General features: G+C 32.9%; 2 protein-coding genes across 2 annotated transcripts in view; one reads left to right on the plus strand and one right to left on the minus strand.

The window, feature by feature from the left end:
* The window catches only part of LOC127703110 (sodium- and chloride-dependent glycine transporter 2-like), a 102,737-nt gene extending 98,793 nt beyond the window's left edge, over positions 1-3,944 (plus strand). Inside the window, exon 16 of the mRNA XM_052207557.1 lies at positions 3,879-3,944. Within this exon, the coding sequence (XP_052063517.1) occupies positions 3,879-3,923 (45 nt within the window). The 3' untranslated portion in view covers positions 3,924-3,944. The remainder of the gene's footprint in view (positions 1-3,878) is intronic.
* An 11,693-nt stretch (positions 3,945-15,637) lies between these two features.
* LOC127703114 (uncharacterized) lies at positions 15,638-20,059 on the minus strand. The gene is made up of 6 exons (XM_052207562.1): positions 19,975-20,059; positions 19,191-19,269; positions 18,472-18,609; positions 18,126-18,248; positions 16,218-16,335; positions 15,638-15,975 (listed from the first exon to the last, which is right to left on the minus strand). The coding sequence occupies exons 2-6, from the start codon at positions 19,237-19,239 to the stop codon at positions 15,753-15,755; spliced, it is 651 nt and encodes a 216-aa protein (XP_052063522.1). The 5' UTR covers positions 19,240-19,269; positions 19,975-20,059; the 3' UTR covers positions 15,638-15,752.
* Between the last annotated feature and the right edge of the window lie 2,157 nt (positions 20,060-22,216).

Below are 22,216 nucleotides of genomic sequence, written 5' to 3' on the forward strand. Positions count from 1 at the left end.
AAGAAAGCCCTATTTTTCTTAAACTCATGTATTTCACTAGATAAGTAATACACGAGCTTAAGAAAAATAGGGCTTTCTTTTTATCTGTAATCTAGTGAATTCAAAGGGACTTGCGATTTAAGTAAAACAGGATGTTGCAATTTTGAATGAATGTTATTTAGAATTTAATACTCTCTGACCAGGTGTGATCTTTTTAATGAGTTTGCCCCAAGCAGGAGGTATTACCTTATACTTCACCACTAATCATTTATACCATTATACACCCAGATGTTATCAGCATCATATCTGTTTCGCGTAAAAGATGGAAAAAAGACGGTATTTCTAGTGCTTTATTTTTGTTTATAGTCGCAAAAAGAGCGACAACATTGCAAAATCAATATACACTCGAAATAGTTCATCATCCTTCAACAACAAGAGCTACATGCTTAATATACTATAAATTTATTTCTTCCGATGGTCTGAAGACTTTTAATACCTACTGGCCTTTCACTAATATTGTAGGATTTCAATAAAATGTTTATTTAGACTTCATGGAACATTTTGGGAGTGTTGTTTCCTTATCCTGTTTTTGATTGTGTTTTTTAATCTACAGTATTAAATTAACATATGCGGATACATCAGCTAGCTTCCTGTAGAAGCGTTTAAACTATGGTCCTTCATTTAAAATTATGTGCCGTCTTTTATTTTTTTGGTTTAAGCGAGTAGTCATCCTTTTTGGTAGCTGGAATCTGAAGGTTTTTTGGATTGTAGTCTAGATACGAAAAGTGAAGTCTGTATACACGTCAAACTAGTTTAACCTACTACATTTTGTTAGCTTATTCTGCCAGGTAATCTGGTTCATGCGTTCCTGATGAAGGTAAATCCAGAAAAGCGCTTTAGACGCATGAAATTATTAAACGTGTTGTTTTCAATTTTTTACATCACTGGGTCGATACCTCTGCTGGTGGACTATATATTGAAACAGAATGTTTAATGAACTGCAATTATAGGTTAAGAAAACGCTGACAATAACGTCGCAGTAATAATAAATTTCCTTGATCATCATGTCATTGAGAATAACTGTTTACTAATACACTTTAAATGGCGCCATCATAACTTAGTTCTAAACAAGTGCATACTTTGATTTCTTTCAGCTGATGTTATCATTTAATATGCTTACTGTTACTCCGGTATCATATAAGGCATACAAATATCCATCATGGACTGTTGGCATTGGCTGGATAATAGGACTGGTATCATTGATACCTATGCCAGTCTGTTTTTTCTATCTCATTATGGCAATCAGAGGGGACACTAAAACAGGTAACATGCTATAAGCTTTGTTGTTGTTTCAGGAAAGATTGTTCGTTGATAGTAATGCAAAATATGTTAATTCAATACCAGGTGTAAAGGTGATTGAAAGCTTGGTAGATAATTTCAAGACAAAAATACAAAAAAAGTATATTGCAAGTTAATGATTCATTGCTACACATAATCCACTATTCATCGAAACCAAATTAATCCCAAGTTTAAATTAAGACAACAGTGCTTTATCGTTGTTCAAATATCGTAAGACGATAAAGAGCAGACAAATCAAGATAAAATAAATACTTGGGGAATTGCATGAACTCAAACAAGAGCGATATTGGGTGCGTCGACAGGGTTAAGCGTCTTCTACTCTATGCATGCATCACCGGCTATGCGTATCCATGCTCAGTCCAAATTTTACAATCGAGAATAGAACACGGTCGGTAAAATAAGAGATCAGACGACTATTCTGGAATCTAAAGACCACGAATATGCTTGTAGGTTGAGAAACAGTCAAACAGAATAGGTCAACCAATTCGTGATGGTGTTCATAAATCTTATGTAGTGTCGATTTCAGTCGTTCTTCCTCATAACTTTGTAGGAGCCGTGTTTTATTTAAGAAGAACATCCCCTGTTAATGAAGTCAGTATAATGTCAATTTGCACGAGCATGAGGACTTTTGGGTTCCCAATGCTCTTTAACTTCGTCCTTTATTTGCCCTTTTTAACTTGTTTTATTCGAGCGTCACTAACTTATGAGTCTGAATGTCCCTTTGATATCTTTCGCCTCTCTTTCACTGTTTAGTCTTTGGAAGACGACACGCGTGTCTGGGGAACAAAATATTTAAGCCTGTTGTCTATGACGAGTTTATTTTAATGAGATATATAAAAAGGAGATGAAGTGGATATAAAAAAAAGGTTCATGTCTGTCATATTTGTTTTACGTTAATTTTTTTTTTTATAAATTAGGCCGTTAGTTTTTTTATTGAATTGTTACATATTTTTCATGTCGGGGCCTTTTATAGCCGACTATACGGTATGGGTTTCTCTCATTGTTGAAAGCCGTACGGTTACCTATAATTGTGTACATCCACTGTATTTGAACTTTGGTAGATAGTTGTCTCATTGGCAATCATACCTCATCTCTTTTTTTATATAAGCAATTATAGGTCACCATGCAGCCTTCAAAAATGAGAAAAAAAATCCATACCATATAGTCGGCTATAAAAAGCCCTGACATGAAAAATGTGAAACAATTCAAACCAAAAAACTAACGGCCTAATTCATAACAATATCATTCAAGAAAAAAACATAACAGACATGAACCAATGGCAAACACTAAACAGCATGCTCCTGACTGCTGACAGGCAAATAACGAATGTGTCGGGGGTTTAACATGCTTGTCAGCACTCAACCATCCCTTAACCTGGAACAGTGGTGTAACAGAAGAATAAATTGTAAAACTCATTTGCAATTGGCTTAACGCAATAGATCGGTATGAAGCACACAAAAAAAACCAGCTAACATTAAGACAATAGACACAAAGCACCGATATAAGATAACTAGCAGTTACTGAAATCTAGCTAAGAGTCAATAACAACTAATACAGAATTAATGTTCTCCAAGACTAAGTAAAGTTCCTATAGGGTAGAGAGTATGTTGAGAGTATGCTGAGAATTGGGAAGTTTACAATTGGAATGTTGAAATCATTACGTTTGTCACAGATTTTAGTTTGAAGTCATTCGCCTGTGTTAATATTGAGGCCCTCTTTTTTTCCTGTAGTATCCTTAATCTGAAGTTCACTGGGATGTATGATATGTAAGAACGCATTAAAATGTGTATTATCTAGTAACTGAACATCATCAATATATATAGAGTGAAAATTAGAAAACTTTGCAAAATGCTTTTTGGTTTGTCCTAAAGAAGTTAATGTATGAATTCGGCTTCATGTAAGTACACAACAAAACGTTCAGTAGGGGTGGACAACTAGTAGCCATTAGAATGCAGACTGTCTGTTGAAATATCGATATCAATCCGCCAAACTCAAAAAATGTTTTCAATCAAAAAGTCCATCGTTATGATGATATCATCTTCTGTGTACATGTACATAAAATTGAGAATGGAAATGGGGAATGTGTCAAAGAGACAACAACCCGACCAAAGAGCAGAATACAGCCGAAGGCAACCAATGGGTCTTCAACAAAGCGAAAAAATTCCGTTCCCGGAGGCGTGCTTTAGCTGTCCCCTAAACAAAAATGTGTACTAGTTCAGTGATAATGGACATCATACTAAACTCCAAAACATATAAATGAACTAAAATTAAAAATCATACAAGACTAACAAAGGCCAGAGGCTCTTGACTTGGGACAGGCGCATGCATTTATTGTTGGAATAAGCGTGATTCTTGACAATTCAGATTTTGCATAACCAAAATAATGAAATTGAAGCTATGATTTCCATTTTTGTAATAAAAATCTGTTAAATGACGTTTGATTGAGTTAATTAATGATGCTGGTTTATTAGTAACTTTGGTTAAGATGAAAATGATTATCTTATATTGTTTCATAAGCATATACATTTTACTTATTCCAGAGATTAAAAGAAAAGATGAAAGCAAGCCCTAATTGGCGACCATAATTGGATGCGTTCAAAGGCACAGTGGATTCAGTTACACTCCTTTAGAAAAAAGAACTTGAAGATACGATTTAAAGAGTTTAAAACAATTGTTATTTCCTATAGCCATCTATCAAGTTTATAATTGATCAACCCGGCAACAACTGTATTGCTTACTCTTTCAAGATGTCCTCGGTCGTATAGTGTTGCTGCTGTTCTAGAATCTTTATCATTGTTTACCAACTGTCCTTTGTACCAAATTTCAAAACGTCAATGTGTGCGTGACTCGTGGTTTTTCAAAAACCTTTATCAGGTACACTCGTAGATAAAAATGTATAAAGGCCGTACTTTCACCTATAATGGTTTATTTTTACAAATTTTGACTTGGATGGAGAGTTGTCTCATATGCACTCATACCACATTTCTTATATCTAAAAAAAAAATAAGGTATGCATATAACCTTCTAAATGTCTCTTGATTATATGGGTTGATGTCCCATGGTGACCGTCATAAATATCACGTCTCCTTTTATTCACATTTAAAAAGAACACCAGGAAAAGCACGACATTTTAACATATGATGTGAGATTTGCATCCTTAGTTAACGTGCAATTACATATTAATCTATTTTTTCCAAAAATCGTCACAAAATATAAAATATCTAAGATCTCTTTAAGTACATACCATCACACTATAACCATGTGTGTAAGAACCGGTACTAGTACGTTTTAAATCCCTGAGTGCCTATGTAAAGTCAGAATATGACAATTACTAACCAACCCAATCATGATTTTGAAGAAAGAAAACAAATACACATGTATGGTCTACCATGAAGTGCATTGAATATTTCCTAGTTCTTCGGAATGAAACATTGAATAGAGAACATATGGATATTCGATGGTATTTTTCTATTCCTTCATGTGAATTTATAATTTGATTTTCTGACACAATATTAGTTAAAAAGATTTCATATATTATTGTCACATGCATAGCTCTCCATGGACCCTTCTATCAACAGTCAAGTGGTCGTGGAAGACCGACAACTATAGGAGGAAAGTGCGGTTTAGAACCTGCAAATACAAATAAATTATTCTGAACTATTACATAGGGTATAACTCCGTTGATAATCCTTTATGATTATGTCATATTTTGTATTTGAGCTAATAATTAATTTTTTAAACATTTACATATTTTTTTTATATTATATCACAGATCACAACCGACTCCTCCGAAATAAACAGACAGATAAACATTGATTCGAGCGCCACGAATGAGTGTTGTTCAAATAAAATATCCATCAGGCGAACTAAATTATCAGATGAGATTTCATTCAAATACAGCACCAGATGCGCATTTCTACAAATGTTGTCTCTTCAGTGTAGATCGAGGCCGACATATTCGAAAATTCAACATTTATTGAGACGAACATATATTTTCCTACTCTAACAAGTGAGGAGTTTAGCGCTATAAAACCAGGTTCAATCCACCATTTTCTACATAAGAAAATGCCTGTACCAAGTCAGGAATATGACAGTTGTTGTCAATTCGTTTGATGTGTTTGTGCTTTTGATTTTGCCATTTCATTAGGGACTTTCCGTTTTGAATTTTCCTCGGAGTTCAGTATTTTTGTGATTTAACTTTTTATGGTACTATGTCTATGAAACTATGACTACTGATCTGCAAACCTACAAACAGACACAAATATATCATAAAATAATGAAATATAAGATTGATTGTACCTTGTTAATGTATGGATAATTCCGACACGTGTTACATGGGGAGCCCGTTTGTTTACAAATAATAATGTCACGTGGTCACGCACTGACGTCACAAATTTATATCGTCCGCCACAATTCACACAGACATAACCTGGGCCATTATCTTGCAAACTTGCAAATGGTATGTGCACAGTTATCAAAAATTACAAAAACATTGCATGTACAGTTAATGAAGAAATTATTTCATTAAATAGATAAGAATTATCTTCACTCATGACACAAATCGACTGGGTTGACATTTCTGTCATCGCGGATAATTGATAAATGGGATTAAATTGACCGTCAAGAAGGTGTAGAGAACCACCTCTGGATAACCTTAACATTAATAAGTAATACTTACCAAAATTACTCTTTACTAAACGCTATTTTCTATTGGAAATGTCAGTAAGATGTTGATAAAGTGGTGATGCAGGTTATTTTCTTCTTTAGGCGCGAAATATGCATACTCCTATTGCTTGACATTAAATTTAACTAAAGTTCAGCGTAAATAAAAGTAAATATGCAGAAGCATGACAATACATGACAATACATTAATGATAAAATGTGTATATATTTCTGTAAAAGAATATACTTTTACTTTACCCGTATACTTTACTTAGAATTACATTTGAGCGCAAGAAAATCTCTGTTTGTGAATCGGTTGAACCCCGGTTGAACCCGGGGTCAAAGTTCAACATATTAACGGAAATTTTTTGCGTTGCTTTACATCATCGAGGCTATAATTTTTCAACCAATCGGGAAATGTTTAGTTGGGGCATACATCATACATCTATTTTTACTGCAGGTTTTGAAAAATTTAAATCGGAATTATAGAAAAATGGAATGTTGTTTATAGATACAAAACAGAAAATGATGAACACTTGATCATTTTTAGCAAACAATAAATGGGATCGGGGTCTGTGTATTCACATTATTTGTACAACTCTCCTTATTCTTGTGAAGCGTGTGCTTTACATCGAGGCTTGCGTTGCTTTACATCGACGCCACAGTATAGTTTAACCAATCGGGGAATGTTTATTTAGGTTTGTGAAGTTTATGGATCACCTCAGTAGTTCAACCAATCGGCGGATTGGGAATATCTATTTTTAAAGCAGTTTTTGAACACTTTAATATGAATTATAGAAAAACGAAATTTTGTTAGTAGATACAAAACAGAAAATGATGAACACTTTTAGCAAAAGATAAATTGGATCGGGGTTCTGTGTATTCACATTATTTGTAGAACTCTCCTTACTGATGGTAAAAAATGGTCTTTTCCGTGACCTAAATGGTTCCCGAAAATTAATATTTTTATATATAGTATAGTAACAATACAGGTTCTTTCTTAATCATTTTAAATTTTAGATTAAAAATAACCCTTTTGATCACATTCCTTCTACAACAATTAAAAAGGGGGTAAAATTAATTTTCCATGAATTTATTTTACTCCAAGGTTATTTTTCAATCTTTTCTCAATAGATATAAGAAGATGTGGTATGAGTGCCAATGAGACAACTCTCCAGCCATGTCAAAATTTATAAAAGTAAACCATTATAGGTCAAAGTACGGTCTTCAACACGGAGCCTTGGCTCACACCGAACAACAAGCTATAAAGGGCCCCAAAAATTACTAGTGTAAAACCATTCAAACGGGAAAACCAACGGTCTAATCTATATAAAAAACGAGAAACGAGAAACACTTATGAACCACATCAACAAACGACAATTACTGAACATCAGATTCCTGACTTCGGGCAGGTTCAAACAATTGCAGCGGGTTTAAACGTTTTAATGGTACTCAAACCTTCATTATCCGATTCCTATGTTTACTGTCAGCTTTTAACAGCGTTTGTTGTATTTCCGAATATTTCGATTGAAAGTCGTCCCTGCCTAAATATTACTCAACACTGCAATTATGCTAGATTGCTGGAAAATTTTGAGCTTTTGATCGAAAAATTGTTGAGATGGACATTCTTAACCAAACCAAATTCTATTGGAACTGCTCAGTCGTAAATGAACGAAGTTTCTTTATTGATATGAAAAATAACAATTTTGTATTTTTGTTGTATTGTTAAAGAATATCTGTTTCTTCCTGAATATATGTATATTTATATCTATTTCATTTTAATCCTTTACATCTTTATCTTTTACATATAGCAGCATAAAATCCAATCCGGTTGCAATACCTTTTACATGCTCTGTAAGCATTATTATATATACATCTATTGGTGTGTGCCACGGGTAGTGTCAAGTCTGAAAAAAAAATCCGTTATTATCATGCAATGCAGATACACGAATAAAATCATATAGAACATACAGATTTAATACTGACTTTCATACTTTAAATCACTTTTGATGCGGGCAAAGACTACTGCATAGTCAATAAATATAACGACCAACCATCAGCACAGGACTGATACCCACGTAAAATGATAGGTTCTTGATTACTCTCGAGTGATTATTGATGAAGGCCATATTTATGTTTTATGTTTTTATTCTGATCGGACGTAGCTGCGTATAGATATCTAACACATCCAAACGATGACTCCTTTTCAGCATTTGCACGGGGTATACAGCCGGAGAGATAAGTGAAATTAATTGATTATATTTAAATACCTCAGACTACCCATTGCAAAACCAAAGAAATGAATATTAAAATAGGAAAGGAAATATGCCTCATCATTAATGCGAAAATATCTTTGGAAATCTTGGTCGAAGTCCCTAAGATTACCTTTTAAGTTGCATTAAGTTAAGATATGATAACGTTAATAGATTCCTCGGTACATTGAAACATCTAAATTATTCAGAAAAAAATGTTATCTAATGTTCTCTGCAGGAACTGTTAAAATTTCTAATGGTTTCTTGTCAAATTTTAAAATTATTGAAGTATTATCAAAATTAAAGTATACCTTATATGCTTTTGTCAGTTAAAAAAAGTAAGAAAGTAACTATACGTGGGCTGTAAAAATGATTATTCAAAGATCGATAGACAACACCATTGTCAAAAAATATATAAACACAAACAAAGTTCACAAAACAATATATATATAGGGCAAAATTACCACATTTACGATTGGATAGATCCTTAGTTGTTCCGCAAGGTAAGCGATTCCAGCTCCACAAGAAAAATATGATATTACCGTGGCTGTGACAAATGGATCTCAATCATTGTCATGCTTGATACAGATTTTCAGTAACGATCATTGCGCTCGTAGATTTTCAAACTATGAAGGATAGCTTTTGAACAGACCATTATATTAGGCAAGGTGAAAACAGCAAGTCCTCGAAATATAGATCTTTATTTTTTCAGAAATAACTTTTCCATTCCAATATCTGCACGACGGACTAGCTTGTATATATGATAGCATAACATCCTGGATGATTGCGTCTTTTCTAAAAGAACTAGACATATAGAATAGTTGAAAAAAAATCATCTAACTGTGTAAAATACTAAAATTAAGCTTACAAAAAATATAATCATTCTATTTTTTCTAAAAAAACCTTTGATTTATAGACGAGCAATGGTGTCTCCGTTTATTAGAATAAATGTTAATTCTAATTAAGTTACTTCTATTAAGGACTCTTTTTGGGAAACAAGATGATTGAGCACAGTAGTTGATATTCTATGTTCTGAAATGATGGAATTTAACGCTGCACTTTGGAAAATAGAATAGTTTAAAACACAAATATGCTTAAGGATGTTCGCTCCTCTTGTAGTTTGATTGTTTGCCAGATATTCGGAATCCTCTGGTTTTATCCAGGTAGTGCCATTAAAAATTTTGCCCACTAACCCCTACTTTTCTTTTCATAATTTTATAATATATAGTTAAAAGAGCCATATTTGAAAATCTTATAAAATCCTTGTTTTTTTTTCATTGTTTTCATGTTAAATGTATGAAAAATCTAGAGAGAATCATTTCCCGCCAAATTTTCAATGGCTAATATCTCGAAAACAAGCACACAGACCCTTCATTTTTTTTCTGCTTTTTTAGTTCCTTCATCTATATACTATCAATTTATAACAGTCTTTTAAAAAGTTTGTTATTTTGAAACAGAGTAGCGAACATCCTGAAATACAAGTTCGCAAAATTGCAGTTGTTAAAAAATATGAAATGAATACGTATACATTCGAAGAAAGTCTGGTTTATTAACTTTAATCACTTTCCAATAGTAATTAGTAAAACTACTCCTACAATTATTACATGCTTCATTTTCCATTTTCAGTGTCTGTTGGAAAACTGGTTAATGACAGATAACTTAGAATAAAAAACATAATCAACAGTACTAGCAAAATTTTCTAAATATGATCCTCGCATAAGAAAAAGAGTTATTTTTATCCATTATATATTACAGAAAAATAAACCCGATTTGTGATGTACCATATATTGATATTAAGGAATATACAAAAATGTCTCGAAGAATACGGAAAGGCACAATCTTGAGCAGTGCCCTGAGTAAATCTATACTAAACGAAAATTCAGCGAAATTCAAAGCAAACAAAAGATTTTTTTATCACAACAATTATGCGTTAATCATAATTGTTAATTACTAGACATAGCAATCTTATTGCTTGAACAACAACATTGTCATTTTGCTACGTTTCTTCTGTTACCTTATCTAACATCGGACTCGGACTGCTTTTTGCATTTTTGCGCCAAGTCCCAAGTCAGGAACCACTGTTAGTCTTGTATGTTTTTTTTTAAATTTTGGTTCATTTATATGTTTCGGAGTGTGACGTCCATTTTCGCTGAACTAGTATACATTTTTAACGGGCCAGCTGAAGCCCTTTCTCGCTGTGTTGAAGACCCATTGGTGGCCTTCGGCCGTGTTCTGCTCTTTGGTCGGGTTGTTGTCTCTTTGACACATTCCCCGTTTCCATTCTTAATTTTAATCAACTTTGTGTAAAAATTCTTTACACAAAGTCCTTATACACACTTGAGAAAGGACCTCAAGCTAACCAATCAAAACACAGCTGACATTTACATAGTTCATTATTATTTCAGAACATTTTATATATCATTCTTTGTTAATTTCAATAAATATTTTCATCCAATAAAATGCTTAATCAAATTAAAATCTATGCACAAGATTTTTTGAGAATTAATCATCTTTGCAAAATAATGACTATTTTTATAACTGATACATACAGACATATTTACTTGCAATTTCTTACTTTCAACTACCGAGTCACACTCTCTACGCATGAACTGTCAGCCCTCGTTGGTAATTTCAGTTCAGTATCTGAAAACGTACTGTTGGGATTATGTTCATTGAAGAATTCCTCAATGACAAAACTATGTATTCAAAGATTCTAAGGACCATGTCTCTTGCTCTTATTTCGCGAGGCCAGACCGGTCTTGATTTTTCTTTTGGTCCTTTATGGTTAGTCTAGCTCCTCAGAGTTTCTTTTAAATCCGAAATTCAAAATATTTAAGTTTTTTTTTAACACACAGCCACACAGTCTTATCTACCATAGTATATGATGCATCAATATAGATACATTTTTTGTACTTTATGTATAGTAATCAATCGGATTTCATGAAATTTGGCATTAATGCAGACAAACCCATATCGGGATATTTCTTATGCTTATTTAAAACAATTATTATTAAAACTGGGAAAAGTTAAGGAGAAATACAGTTGTATACTTTTCACTTGGTGACTCCTTACAGAGATCAAGGATTTGTATAGTAAGAAATGCTTCTTACTATACAAATCCTTGCAGAGATAAGATGACCGATTTGATGAAGATTATTAAAAATAAAACGATCTATATATTTTTTTAAATATCAAATACATAAGCTTTTTCCGCATCACAATCTAATTGTAGACATTACCGTTTGAAAAAAAAATTCTATAACCTTTTTTTTATTGCTACGATATGCTCGTGATTGATATGACTATGAATTTGAATTACTTCGATATGAATTTGATTGTTTCAAATATCCTATTTAAACTAACATTTTGCAGTTAATTGGTTTAATTAATTTAGTTCTCAATAAATCTCTCTTGCCTCGAATTATGATATTGTCTTGATGGTGTAGAGAAAGTGAAAATATTCAATTTATGTTTTCATTTCCATATTTCAATCTTTTGAGAAAGGCGATATACTTTGTGTAGTGGTTTCGTATGGTTATGTTTTTTTTTTTTTTCATATATATTTGATACATTTTTGACTTTAACTTAATTATAATTGGTAAAAGTTATTGATATTCGTATTTTCAGTAGCATATGTTTCGTTGTTTTCATGATATAATTCATGCAAACATTTCTTGGAAATGTTTGAAATATTTATACAAACTGTTTTCTGCTCTTTGGTCGGGTTGGTGTCTCTTTGACATATTCCCCATTTCCATTCTCAATTTCATTTTGTGTATTTTAACCAATTGAGTTGAATATTACCAAATATTTACATATGTATATACTTGTATATCAATAACCGTTTCGAATATTCATATTATACCAAATAGTGCTGAGAAAGCATGAAAATCAAGTTTTTGCCAGTCTCTTGTAACAAACATTCTAAAAAATTATTCCCCTTTTTGCCGCACAGCGATTACTGTAAAGGCTGTATTATATTATAATAAGTTATACAATTCAAAGATTGTATGTGAAAAAAAGAGATGTGGTTCATAAGTAAACCAAATGGCAGCCTTGAAAAACGATTAAACAAAAAAAAAACGTCTAGAAAGAAATAAACATAGACATGTCACCGTACGGACTTCAACAATAAACAATACCATAACATATAGATAGCTAAAAAGGCCCTACTTTACAAAATGTAAAATCATTAATGTCCAAAACAATAAACGAAAAACAAATATTATAGACAGCAACCAACAGCAACCACTAAATTACAGGCTCCTGGCTTGTGACAGGCGCATACAGAATGTAATGGGGTAAAACAGGTTTGCGAGCGTTCAATCCTCCCTGTAGTATGGGACAGAGGTGCAACAGCATAATAATGCAACAGCAAAAGTTCCATAAGAACAAACTGTAAAAGTTATTAAAACAGGGCCTGACTTATCAAATCGACACTTAACCCCCATTCACAAAACCAGTCATAAAAAGACAAAAGACACACAGTGCCAATCTATGTGTACGCACAGCTACTGGAATCTAGTTAGAAGTCAATTACAATCAATGTGTCCTTTCTCAACTGGTGGGATTCGTGTTGCTCAGTCTTTAGTATTCTGTGTTGTTTTTTGTAAGATGTTGTTTGTCTTTTCATCGTTTTTTGTTTTAGGGACCCGAGGAATTTATTCACAAAGCAACATTTCAAACCAATTTACACAAAGCATTTGTAGCCTGCTTTACTTTTCATTTGCTATATTAGGAGGGAATTGATAACATTACATTTAGTTGTTTAAAATTAATTTTGTTTTTTTACTATTTACCAGAAAGTTTTCTTGTTAATTTATAATTAATATCGTTCTTGTTAAAACGGGACAAACATTGAAAACACCACATGTTTAGTGTTTGCAGGGGAGGTAATTTTTGAATACTATATTTTCCTCTGTTCATACTCGGGTAAGAGTCGATCGGACAATCACTTGATATTTTCTAATCACTTTTGGTCTTAATCTTATTTGAAAAGTTGCAGACGGGTTTACCCCCTGGGACCATTTTATACAGCAGCCGAACCCTAAAGAACTGTACGAACCCAGTTCGTAACAAAAGAGAATAACAAAAATACCGAACTCCAATGCAAATTGAAAAGGGGGAGTCCACAAAAACGCTATCAATCAACGAAACAAGTGAAACACATCTGCCATATTCATGACTTGGAACAGGCATTTTCCGAAAAAAAATGGTGGATTAAATCTGGTTTTAGAGCTAGCTAGACCTATCCCAAAACTTGTGTTTATTGCTTACAATTGCATTCATCTCTCAAATGTACCAGTGATGTAGACAGAGAAAGAAACTTTGCTAGTATTACGTTAAAAAGGGTATGCTACAATCGCTCACGATTTTGATGTAGGAAATGTGATATCAAGCCTTTGTGACAAGGACGAGAATCAAGAAAGGGAAGTGTAAACGAATAGCAACTTGTACCTAAGAAAAAGCCTTCATAAACACAGTAGAGAGCGCCAATGACACTGTAATATTTTATTCATCGACATCGTACGTTTAACCAAGGCCAGACATACCGCTATTGTGAAAAACAGCAATCTCAGCAATTTGGGCAGATAACATGTCAGTTACTGCTAGTAAACTTTTTAGAAGTAATTTATAAGCAAGGAGTAAGCTGCCGATTTACAATTGAAACCAATTAGAATTTCGACAACAATAAGCCTTGCAGCATTTGGAGATACAACGAGAAATATTCACAACCTAGACACTACCACAATAGACTTGCAAACTCAGAGTGGAAGAAAAATGACGATCGCAGCACATTACACAATCGCAGGGGAAAGAATGCTGTTAAACTGCTGTACCTTAGTGGATGTAGATTAGCGAACCCTGTAAGCGACAGGACTTAATTTGAGATTTCAGTTTTTGATAAGTTATAATTACTACTGTGACATCGTAGAATATATAGTAATCCGTGGACCAGGTCCGACTGCAGTAAAATCGGAACTCGGATACCTGCTTTATGGACCAATGATTAATTCAACTGGACCCACAGCCTTAGCATGAATGTTCAACATTGGGATAAAACACGAAAAAGGAGAAGTCGATTCGAAAAGTTTTTTGGAAAATTGAATTTATGAGAGTAGTTGCATTGAAACCCCGTTTCGAACCTCAATGTATTGTCCCTATCCAACTGTGACCTTACATGTATCATTACAGAACAGACAATATTGGCAACCATTGCCAAGTCTAAAAAAAAGACCGTTGGCAATTGAAAGAGCTATTAAGGGTTAGATAAGAGTCGATATAGTGTATCAACGTACTTTATAGGAGTAACACAAAGAATGTCACATGTGAAACAGGATCTGCTAACCTTTCCAGAGATCGACTCCGGGTTTTTGTGTGGTTTGTGTTGCTCAGTCTTAAGTTTTCTATGATGTGTTATGTGTACTGTTGTATGTCTTTTGGTAAGTTTTTGTTCCTTCCTTTGGCATTGTTACTTCGTTTTCGACTAATGAGTTTAATATCTCTTTGGTATCTTTCGCCTCTCTTTTAAAAATAGTGAAACTTATTATATTTCAAGATAGAATTCCAATACCCGTTTAAAGTATAAAGTAAGTGTACAAACATATCTGAAGATATCAAAACAAATGATATGATATGAAAATAAGGAGATGTGGTATGATTGCCAGTGAGACAACTATCCACCAAAGTTCAAATGAAGTGGATGTAAGCAATAATAGGCAACCGTACGGCCTTCAACAATGAGAAAACCAATACCGTATAGTCGGCTATAATAGGCCCCGACATGAAAAATATGAAAGAATTCAATTGAAAAAAAAACTAACGGTCTAATTTATAACAAAACAATTTACGAAAAACAAATATGACATACATGAATCAACGACATCCAATGAACTATAGGCTCCTGACTTGGGACAGGCACATAAAGAATGTGGCGGGATTAACATGTTTGTGAGCGCTCAACCCTCCTCCTAACCCGGGACAGTGGTGTAACAGTACAATATAAGAACAAACTATCAAAATCGGATGAAAAAAGGCTTAGCTCATCAGATGGATACAAATAGAAATACATCTAACAAAAGCACAGAGTGGAAGTGGACGGGTACTTATACATCACAAAAACAAAAAGACACTAAGTACAGATCTGAGAGTACTCGCAGTTACTGACAGCTAGTTCAAAGCCAATAACAACTAATGAAAACAAATCATGTATCCAAGACTAAAATATCAATCTGTACACATCCAACATCCAATGGATGATGTTCTTCATGACAACACGACACAGACAACATGGATAGAATCTCATGCACCCAAAACAAAGTTAACTATATATACTTCGTGTATGTATGCGAACACTCAATGATAAATAAAAATAAAATGCATGATGAATGTTAAAAAAGATTCATTATTTGAATCTCTGCAATTTATTCAGGTTAAATAACAATAGAAGAATATGTTGTTTTCCCCTACATTCGTTGTGAGGCTTCCGGTAGTAAAAATTTAATAATAATAACAGTAGAAGAGCCTGTTGTTTCTGCCCCCATCATTCATCGGATGACTTCCGCTGACACTATTTTTGTTTCTACTGTCCTCGTCATCTGAGTGCACAATCTCCTCTCTGACAAGCATTCCTTTCACCTGTTGGCATGGTGATCGAAATCGCAATAAATAGAATGGTTTATTTTTTGGAAGAATGATTCTTTTTCGTGCTAAACCGTCAGATCTGAAAACAATGAAATAATAATGTATGTGAGGATACTCATAGTACTGCTTGGGTATTTTGTTTCAATTAAGTGTAACGTTAAAAATTCTTTAATCGATTAAGAATAGACACATCCAGGTAACATACAAAAATGAGGGATTTACATGAACTCCAAACAGAACGAGACCGAGTGCGTCAAAAGGGTATGTGTAGCAATAAATGATAACTCATATTAGCTTGTATTCTTATTCAAAATGTTATACCTGCAGCAATAGTTTATGAGAGTGTTTCTCCCATATGATCCACTGGGAAGTACACCCCCGAGTGCATTTGAATTTCGTCTGTCTTCATCATCCCAATGAATACTTCCGGTCCTGAAACCTAAACAGTTATAATGCATTATCTTTAACACAAAGTGTTCAAACATAGAGGTAAATTCATTATTCTAAAATACTACGACACTATAACCATAATCATAAAGTAAAATAAATCGGATAAACAAAACTTATGAACGATAATCAAAAATAAACCGTTTTACGTTATCAATTGACTTTATAGTGTATGTGCGTTCTTACCAAACATAAGCCAAAATAATGTTTCAAAAATGTGCATACTTATGATCAAACGAGATATTAGAGAAAGGATGAACACATATATAACAATTTTGAAGACTGTCAGCGCAGCTCTTTGTTGTCTTTGACCATTATTCTTACTTGCATAATCAAAAACAAAATCACAAAGAGGTGATTTGCAAGGAGTAGTTTAATTTCACACTCAGATATATTGATATGTTCTTTCCATCTGATTTGGTTCTATTAATATATCCTCAAGAACTAAAATTAAAGAAATAAAAATCACGGATTTCTCCCAAACGAGACGATTTTAATTTTGAAATTATAAATTTCACCCACTTTAGCAGCAATATACCAACTTCACCTGCATATGGGATATACATTTCCCAACTCATTCAGTATTTAAGAGCTTGCAGCTGCTACTCAGACTTTGTAAAATGTCACCAGTGTCTGAGCAGAAAGTTGACGAACCAGGGTTATGTCAAGGAACGTTTCGTCCTTTTTCTAAAAAAGTTCTTTGGAAGATACCAAGATCTTGTTGATAAATATTCCGTATCAACTTCACAAATAATACATGATGGTCCTGAAGTATAGATTCTATGTAATGACGTTGTTTATCATCTTAATTACGTGTTATGGGGCTTTTATTTGTCTTTTTATATATTTTTAACCTTTATTGTTTAGTCCATTTCTGGTAATATACTTTTGGCGTGGCTCGGTATTAATACATTCGTTGTGTTATTGTGCTATGGCCATTTTTGTACTCTCGTCTTTCATTTTTGCCCATGTACTTTGTCTATAGAGTGTCTATATGCCATTTTGTTTGTCTTTCTTGAAATAATTATTTGATTTTATAGTGATTAAGATTATAACACAATGTTGACTGCTGTACCCCAATTTTTGACAATTTTACCTATCATGTCTGTTCGATTTAATCACACATTGTTGTCAATATAATTGAATTATATGCGACTGTCATACAAGTGAGAGGTTTAGCTAGCTATAAAACCAGGTTCTACATGAGGAAATGCCTGTATCAAGTCAGGAATATGACTGTTGTTTTCCATTCGTTTGATGTGTTTGAGCTTTTGATTTTGCCATTTGATAAAAGACTTTCCGTTTTGAATTTTCCTTGGAGTTCGCTATCTTTGATATTTTACTTTTTAAGTGTGCCTTTTCAAAAGATAATTTCATTATAACTATTATCATCGGAACTATTTAAATTGACAATTATATTTGTGTTTGTGTCTGTTGTTGTGTTGCTTTCTATTTGTTCGATTGATACTGACCCTTATTATGGAGAATAAATATCTGTCTCATACGAAAGCCAATGTTCTTGTATTTCGAAACTATCAACGCTTATGGGTGACGGGAGTATATAAAAATAGTCATCTCTGGAATGTAAGCTATAGACCCAATCCCGACCTCTGTTCCTCAACCTTGACATCACCGATTGAGACCTATCATCGAAATTTGACCTACCCATACCATGATCAACACGGCAGGATCTGCTTACCCTTCCGGAGCTCCTGATATCACCCAAGGTTTTGTATGGGATTCGAGTTCTGATCATTTTATTTAAGTTTAAAATACATATACCTGGTGGACAGGATATTCCTTGCCTCAAAATACAGTAGTTTCCTCTTGGCCAATTATAATTACCGGATATGACATGCTCATCCTTGGTACAAAAGTGGAATACCATGTTTCCTCCAAAGGAACCTGCAAGGTAAACCGGCTAGTATTTTAAACCATTCAGTTTACCTAACCAACATGTACATGTTATATATGACAAGGAAACAGAACACATCGTATCAACATATTTTTCTGTGTTCACGATTTAGATGTGGAAACCATTATTGTTTTTCGCACAGAAGCAATGTTTGAGTTGATGGCTAGATAGAATCTGCAATTTTATTTTTCTTAACAAATAATTTTAACCTACCATGGAAATGATGTCCAGGTGTTATGCTGTTAGAGTTCCTACGATCTTCATTGTCTTGCTTCCGCCATCCTTCCTTCCATCTTGAAGGGCATCCTGTTTTAGGTTTGACAAGTGTATACGTTCCTTTTGGCCAATGTCCTGTTAGTATTGTGAAATTGTGAAAGTGTTGATACCTTATAAATCTATTTTATACTGTCATTGATTAAAAAGAAATAATAGAAACATGTGAAGAAAAGGAGGTCGTTTGAAGGTTGAAATATCATGTTCATGATGGGTACTTGCGAAAAACACAAGTGATGAGAAAGTAAAACTTCTTGAACAGCCAGGCGAAGGTAATGTTCGCATGATATATATCTGTTTAATTACACCGAATATGAATAGAGATGGTGAAGTTAAACATTTGAAATTTAATTCAATTGATTTACCTTTTTTCTTAAAAAGTCCATTAAAAAAGCCCACAAATGATGAAGCGTCTTCGTGAAGTGTAAAAAAGGCATGAACGCTTTGACATATATCATTGCAAAGAGGATTGAAAAATTTAAAAGGCATATCCTTGTGCATATACCTCGGATATAGTGAGACTAACAATAGTTATCTTATTTAAAAAAAAAACACGAAAGATGCATTTGCTATCAACCAATTAAAATCCAGGATACTTATATGAGGTTTATTCATACAGAAAATATTAATACTTAGTTGTCTTTTTCATCAAAGGTTACCTGCATAAGCTGTTGAAACGATGAGGATCAATGTCAATATGGACAGCATCTTTTAGCAATGAATACAAATGACGAGAAGCTGCAATTGTTAAAGACAAGCTAAATTATGTTATTTGAGTAATTTATACACAACAATAACAATTCATTTTAGCAATACTATTTATGTTCGTATTGGAAAAAAATAACAAAAATCAGGTCAGTAACATTTAGTATTGAATATACTGTATCCATCATTTATCAGTGTGTTCCTTTGCTGTTTAGAATTTCAATTTATGACCAATTGATATAAACATTTCAAAGAAACAACAATATCACAAAATTACAACAATATCTGCATTCATTTTAACGATATATATTCAGATTCACAGTGTTTTAAAGATACATATGAAAAGCAGCTATCTGATTTTACACATAACCAAATTCAACATTGTTGTTTTAACGCTTGCATTAGAATTACAAGAGGAAGTGTGTAAATTGACATCTTTTCTTTTCCTATTTGAGTTAACAATTAATCGTTGTTTGTTAAATCGTTTATAATATAATATAACGAAACCATACTCCGACAAATTGTAAAGTAGAAGATGTAACGTTAACGACTGAATCACGTAATATACTAGTGCAATACACAAATTAAAAGTAAACTTTGTAAACGATATGAAATAACGCTAAAATGAATAAATATATATAGTAAGTAGTGATATATTTGAACGTATACAACTAAACATAATCCGACTCAGTATTGAATAAATAAATGAAAACTAATATAAAATTAAAAATTACCTACCACTATTTTCCTCTTTATTGGACCTGGCTAGTCATGCAACTATTTTCAGGATTTAATTCCCAAGATAAATAATAATGGTTATTGATTTAAAAATATGTTGATTGTAAAATTACACCTTTCCAAGTAATATTCTAATTAGCAGAAAATGTTTTTCATGGAATTCGTTATTGTGCGTACACGTATATACGTTTGTGTTATGTATTTTACATTTTGCAAATCAAAACACAGCAGGATTTAGAGAACATTGCGCGGTATGGGAATTTTTCAGGAAAATTTAAATCATAATAATACTTTCATAGCAATCCTTGATAACCTTTTAAAAAAGAAAATGCATTCCAAAGTTTCAGTAGAAATTTATTTTAATTAAATTTAAAATAAGTTTTGTCAAAATTAAAGACTTGGCATACAAGAAGCACTTTACCTTAGTACAGGTGTGTTTTACAGGTAAAAAGAAAATCCTATTTTTCTTAAACTCGTGTATTACTTATCTAGTGGATTCAAAAAGCCTTGTTATTTAAGTTTTATGGATGTTATTTAAAATGTATTACTCTCTGACCAGGTGTGATCTTTTTAATCAGTGTGCCCCAAGCAGGATGTATTACTTTATAGTTTACCCCTAATCATTTCTTTAATTTTTTATCCCTTTTTAAAATATATATATCCCAAATTATAAATAGTAATAGATATATTTCTGATATAAGGTTAAACAATGTGAGTGATTTTGTTTGCTGTTGTTACCTCTTTATTGTATGTAACCATGAAACCTAAGTAGTTTTTATTTAGGAATTTAGGAAAATCAAGTTTTGATTAAAAAAGAACAACACATGCCAAACAAAAAGAACCTTAATAAGGTTTTATTACCCTCAGTATAGCTGTGGTTTTCAGGTAAAAGAAAGTCTTTTTATTTAACAAGACTCACGACTTTAAAATTAGATAATTTAACTATCTCGATTTGATAAATCTAAGAGAATCATGTAAGGATGTAAAAATCTGTTTTTATAAATATCTTTATTTTATTGTGGCTGTTGTCATGTCAGTTAAAAAAGTTATTTTAACAATCAAAATTATAAAAAGTAGAGGTTATTTGGTCAAGTATGGTTCGGACTGGTCGAGTATTGTTCAGACCTTTAGTAGAGTACGGTTCAGAATGAAAAAAATAGGTCGAGAGCTGATCAAGTATTGGTCGAGTACAGGACGAGAATGGGTTAAGACTGTTTCAGACTGGTAGAGTAATAGTTGAGACTATTTTCAATAGCAAAGATAAGGGTCAAGTACAAATCAGTACAGTCGAGTATGGTTAAGACTGGGTCGAGTAATATTAATTAAAATTCAGACCAATTCAGACTGGTCGAGTAAAAATCAGTACAGTCGAGTACAGATATAGGCCATTTCAGACTTTTACTGGTTTGTAGTGCATTGATTGTTTAAAATAATAAAATTTCATAATTGACTTTCCCATTATAATAACAATGTATGTCTCTTGTCCTGTGTGCAGACCGTGAACATTTTCTTAGTGCTTGAGGTGTATACTCTAATTTTTTTTTTTATTCTTGAGACAACTTCTCTTACTTTTCTTAAACATAGCGTCATTTGAGGCTTTCTCCTTTTTTCTTTTTCTGGTATTTTGCTTTAGATCGTAATATAAAAGGGCAGATTCATATTGGCAAAATGTGTTTAGATTACAAATTTTTTTTTGGGGGGAGGGGGTTCCCACACACACAACCAAAATAATTTAGGACAGCATAAGATATGAATCCTTGGTGTACAGGTGTACAGTATGCAAAACATGTAGGTTATATAAATCACTTGGGGCAGATAGCAACAAATAATATGTGGATATTATTTTATTGACAAAATATTTGTTTGCACCTATCCTAAGTCAGGAATCTGATGTTCAGTAGTTGTCGTTTGTTGATGTGGTTCATAAGTGTTTCTCGTTTCTCGTTTTTTATATAGATTAGACCGTTGGTTTTCCCGTTTGAATGGTTTTACACTAGTAATTTTTTGGGGCCCTTTATAGCTTACTGTTCGGTGTGAGCCAAGGCTCCGTGTTGAAGACCGTACTGTGACCTATAATGGTTTACTTTTATAAATTTTTACTTGGATGGAGAGTTGTCTCATTGGCACTCATACCACATCTTCTTATATCTATATCTATGGCATCTGTAGTAGATGGATATGTAAACGGTATGGGATTAGCAAATAAGGTAAAAACATTAAATATCTTTTCAATTTGTAAGGA

This window comes from Mytilus californianus, unplaced genomic scaffold, assembly GCF_021869535.1.
Source record: "Mytilus californianus isolate M0D057914Y unplaced genomic scaffold, xbMytCali1.0.p SCAF_5, whole genome shotgun sequence".
Taxonomy (NCBI): domain Eukaryota; kingdom Metazoa; phylum Mollusca; class Bivalvia; order Mytilida; family Mytilidae; genus Mytilus; species Mytilus californianus.

Excerpts from the sequence above, each read along its gene's own strand:
- LOC127703114 (XM_052207562.1), bottom strand. The coding sequence starts at position 19,239 with ATGCTGTCCATATTGACATTGATCCTCATCGTTTCAACAGCTTATGCA. Across the intron at positions 18,249-18,471 it reads ACCTGGACATCATTTCCATG|GTTCCTTTGGAGGAAACATG; the intron begins GTAGGTTAAAAT and ends TTTACCTTGCAG. Across the intron at positions 16,336-18,125 it reads AGGAATATCCTGTCCACCAG|GTTTCAGGACCGGAAGTATT; the intron begins GTATATGTATTT and ends ATAACTGTTTAG.